Source organism: Alligator sinensis, unplaced genomic scaffold, assembly GCF_000455745.1.
Source record: "Alligator sinensis unplaced genomic scaffold, ASM45574v1 scaffold778_1, whole genome shotgun sequence".
Taxonomy (NCBI): Eukaryota; Metazoa; Chordata; order Crocodylia; family Alligatoridae; genus Alligator; species Alligator sinensis.
Window position 1 is genome coordinate 72,024 of NW_005842946.1, and position 4,624 is coordinate 76,647.

Sequence of the window (4,624 nt, forward strand, 5' to 3'; positions counted from 1 at the left end):
AAGAGTTTGGGGGTAGTTCAGACTCCTGAACAAGGCTGAAATCCAGGTAAAAAGACGAGAAGTTGGGTACCTAGATGCCTGGGTTCTCCCCTAGGCTTGGGAGGGGAGTAGGTTTGGTGTGGATGCCAGGACACCTGGGTTTTCCCCCAGGTTTGGGAGCCAGAACTTAGGGATTCTTACCCAGCTTGCAGAGTAGTTAGAGGGCCAAACTAGGACACCTGGGGTCACTCCCAGCTTTGGCAAGGCCTAGGGTCCGGTGGGTTGAAACAAGGACACCTGGGTGCTCTTCCAGGTCTGGAATGGGACTGGGGTCCAGTGGAGTGGAGCCCAGACTCTTGGGTCCTGTCCCACCTGAGGGGAAGTTGGCATTCTGGCTGTCCATCCTGACCAGAACCCTGGAGTAGGTATTGCCTGGGCCTGGTGCCCCTACAGCCCAAGGGATTTGTGAGGTAGACAAGGGTGGGACTTACCCAGGCTGTCAGGGCTGTCAATAGAAAAGCACATGAGGATGACATCCGTGTCTGGGTAAGACAGCGGCCTCAGGCGGTCGTAGTCCTCCTGCCCAGCTGTGTCCCACAGTGCCAGCTCCACCTTCAAGTGAGGGTTTGAGCTCAGTGCACAACCACCCCTCGGTGTCAGGAGGCAGCTGCAGCACCCTGGAACCAACAGCTGCCTGCCCACCCCAGATTGCCATGCAGTCAAACAGTGCAGCCACTCAGTCATCATTAGGCTTCAGCATGAACATCACAACCCGATACCAGTTAGCTTCTCCCAAGCCCACATGCCCACCAAAGTCTCCCATGCCAGGAACATGTCAATAATGCACTGTACCTCTAACCCCCAGTCACTTTCATAGTTGAGAGCTCCCAACCCACCAAAAAACAAAAAAAACTCAGCCAGTAGGGTCCCAGCCCAGGAACAGGACACCACCACAACATGCTTCAATTAGTTGGACACATGTCAGAGCATCCCTGCCCTCCAGTGGCTAGAGAAAGCCAATGGCCTTTGCCTTCTCCCATGACCCGCTTGCCACCCCTTGCCCCCCCTCGCACCCGTTTGCCACCCTCCCCTCCTGCCCCACCTCCCCCCCCCAAAAACATACCTGCTTCCTATCGACTTCTATGTCAGCCACATAGTTCTCAAAGACAGTGGGGACATAGACCTCAGGAAACTGGTCCTTGCTGAAGACTATAAGGAGGCAGGTCTTGCCACAGGCCCCATCCCCCACAATCACCAGCTTCTTCCGTATAGCAGCCATGTCTAGGAAGGAGGGAGTGGAATGTGCCCGTCAGGGCCCTGGCCTGGCCAGGCAGTGCCCAGGAGCACCAGGAGAAGGGAGGGAAGGGGAGGGGCAAGGCACTGGCTGACTAACCACCCGGGGCCAAGAGCCAGAGGAAGTCACTACCCCAGGTTTGTCATGCCCATGGCCAGCAGAGGGGGAAGGGGAGCTCCCAGAATCTCACCCCCCAGTCCTGCCCTGGGTCAGGGTTTAATGTACCAGCCACTGCCAGGAAGGGGAAGGCCATACTACCATGGCTTCTGAATAGCTCTAGGGAGACTAAACCCTCCCTGGGCCCTGCCCCATGCCTCTATTTACCACCCAGATCAGGATTTGAACCAGGATCTGAACCAGCAGTCTGTGGCTCACAGACCAAGCCTCCAGCTAGGGGTTGGGAGGGCACCAATAAGGGACAGTTGGGTTGACAGCAGCCACCCTCCTCTCTCCAGCCATACAAGTAACACCAGGGCCATCAAACTCCAGACTCAGGAGTTAAGAGTGGGGCTGAGATTAGAGACCCTTGGGTTCTCTCCCAGCTCCAGGGGCTGGTGGGTTAAAGCAGAGGGATTTGAGAAGCTGGATGCCCAGGCTCTCTCCAGCCGGGGGGTGGGTGAAATTAAGAGCAGAAGAAGCTGGGGGCCCAGACACTTGGGTTCTCTCCTAGCTCTAGGGCTTTGGTTCTCAGCCTTTTTCGTATCAGGACCCACTTGTAAACATCAATGGCCAGTCCCAATTCAGTGCCCCTCACTCCCAACCTGTTGTGCCCCACTCCCAGGCCCCAGCCTCCCAGTACATGGGGCAGGGGCTCACAGATTGGAACTCCAACCTGCAAGGGAAAAGACACAGTTCTCCATGTCTCTCCTTTAAAGAAAAAAAATCATTTTTTAACTTTGTTGATTCATTTTTTAAGTTTGTTCACAACCCTTTAATATACTGTTGTGACCCAAAAGTGAGTCACAACCCATGGGTTGAGAAATGGTGGTCTAAGGCTCTAGAGCAGCAGGGGCTGGGAATCTGGACACCTGGCTTCTCTCCCAGCTCTGAAGGGAGCCCGGTAGGGAAACCAGGACAGGGAAGAGCACAGCAGTGGCCTGTTTCCGCCCCCCTCCAGGACAGCCATGCCACCCACTTCCCCTGCCAACTTGGCCTGGAGCAGCTTTATCCTGAGGCAAGCGCTCTTGCATTGGCCCCCACACCAGCTCTCTCAAACCAGGAATTGTCCCCAGTCAGAACCACATTGCCACTGAATGCCACCCCTTCCATGCCAACTAGCCAGAAGCCACCTTTCTGCCCTGCAAGTGAGCCAGACAAACCTTCTCAACAGGCCCCAACTCGTAATGCCTCCTTTAGCAACAGATGCTGCCCCCCCACCCCTGCACTTCTCCTCTACACCCACTCCCCTCTGACTCTTCCCCGATACTTCCCAGGCATGACACCACCCAGCTCAAGCTAGGGCTAAGCTGCGCCAGGAACTGCCCTTACTCCTCCCTTGACTCCCCTAGTCAGAATCAGTCCCCTGCCATCCTGACAACTGAATCAAGCTCCAGCCCCCAGATTTCCCCTCCTCACAGCCCAATAGGAAAACCAAAACCCTCCAGTTTATGACCCCTCCATGATTCAGCTTGCCCTCAAGGCAGAACCAAGGTCCCATTCTCCCCCCACCAGATTCTGGCTGCACTAGTTTAGTGCCAAGTCTCCCCATGCGTTGCCCAACCCATCCTAGGCAGAACCAAGAAGGCCCCCTGCCCACTCAGACAGAAAGAACCAAGTACCTCACCCCCACAGTGGCCCAGCTTGTGGTCACCTGGGCAGCACCAAGTCCACTCACTCCCCACAAAATTATGCCCACCCACAAAGGACAGAACCAAGCTTCCCCACTGGAAGTAAGCAAATGCCTGCTCTCCCTCACCCCATAACTTGTTCCAGTCCCCCCAGGGCAGCCCCCTAGCCTCAAGTGTCTCCTCCCTCCAGGTTAGAACCAAGCCTCCTCCACAGCCTAGCCCCGGCCAGGACAGAACCAAATGGTCCCTCTCCCAAACCAGCTCAGCCTCTCAGGGAAGCACCAAGCCACCCTAGAGTGCCCCCCTCTTCCCAGGGGGGAACTAAGCTTGCCCCCCTGAACCTGCTACTCCTCACAGCCAAATCCCACCCCACCCCAGCAGCACCAATCCCCCCATAGTTTTATGTCGTTCCCCACCCCGCGCACTGCCACATAGACCCGCCCCCCTCCCCCCGCTGGCCCAGCCCGGAAGGGAGTCGGCCTAACCCCCACCTTTCCCCTGCCTTCGAGCATGCGCGCGAGGCCGCGGAGACCACACCCAAGCAGCGCACCCGCACCCCGACCCTCCGCGGAGCTGCGCAGAGCACACCCACCCTAACGCCTCCCTGTGCCAGGGGCTGCCCAGTTCTCTCCGCAGAGAGCCGCCACTAGCTCCGAGGAGTTCCCTCCCCAGCCCGGACCCACTCCTGCAGCTCACCGAGTCTCTCGGCCACCTCCGCTGCCGGCTCCGCCCCGCCTCCCCCGCCGCCTCCTCCAGGAAGCTCTACCCATCCACTTTGACAGACAAGAAAAAATAGCTAATGGAGGAGGCTATATAGAGGAGCCTCGGCCAATCCCCGTCGGAGGGCGGGGCCCGGACCAGCAGTTGAGCTCGCCCACCTCCGCGACAAACCGCCAATAGCCACATAGGGTTCTGCCCTCTTTGTCCAATCGCCGTCGGAGAGCGGGGTCGCGGGACAAGTGATGCCCTGCCCACGCTCCTTGATTGACAGGGTCGGCGGTCCACTCAAAGTGGTGTACAGGAAAGGCTAGGCCGCGACACCCGCTCCCTGACAGGCAGCAGTCTGTCCAATGGAGTTTTCTACCGTAGGTTTCAGCCAAAGAGCGTTGCCCCAAAGCGGAATACTCTCCGAAGGCCCACATCAAGCGCTGAGTGACAGGGGAACTTGCTCAATGGAAGAGAAGCCTGGAGAAGCGGGGTTAACAAGTCAAGAAGCCGCGCGTCGATTCTGACTGACGGCGGGCCGCAGCCAATCGGAGAGAGGCGTAGCACTTCCAAGCCAATTCGCGCGTTGGGGCGGGGCGAAGCTGCGGGGTTATCTGGCAGCTGCAGTGCACGAATCGGAGGTGCTTGGTCTAGACACGACCAATTAGCATTAAAGAGGGAGCCACAGGAGCACTCCCTCAAGGTGGGCGAGGCCAACGCCACTCTAGGCCACACCTCCATAGATGATTTACAGTTTCCAGAGCCAGTGGGCTGGTCTCCCGCCTATGCGGGACTCATGGTTTCTAGGTCAGTAGAACTTGCCCTGTAGCGGCCATGTTGGCATCGCCTCACAGCGACC

At 57.9% G+C, this 4,624-nt stretch overlaps 1 protein-coding gene across 1 annotated transcript in view; it reads right to left on the reverse strand.

Annotated features, from left to right (window-relative positions):
- The window catches only part of LOC102383248 (transforming protein RhoA-like), a 6,417-nt gene extending 2,185 nt beyond the window's left edge, over positions 1-4,232 (reverse strand). Inside the window, exons 1-4 of the mRNA XM_006036311.3 lie at positions 3,939-4,232; positions 3,757-3,856; positions 1,103-1,260; positions 467-591 (exon numbers count right to left, since the gene is read on the reverse strand). Coding sequence (XP_006036373.2) covers positions 467-591; positions 1,103-1,260; positions 3,757-3,856; positions 3,939-4,202 — 647 coding nt within the window. The 5' untranslated portion in view covers positions 4,203-4,232. The remainder of the gene's footprint in view (positions 1-466; positions 592-1,102; positions 1,261-3,756; positions 3,857-3,938) is intronic.
- Between the last annotated feature and the right edge of the window lie 392 nt (positions 4,233-4,624).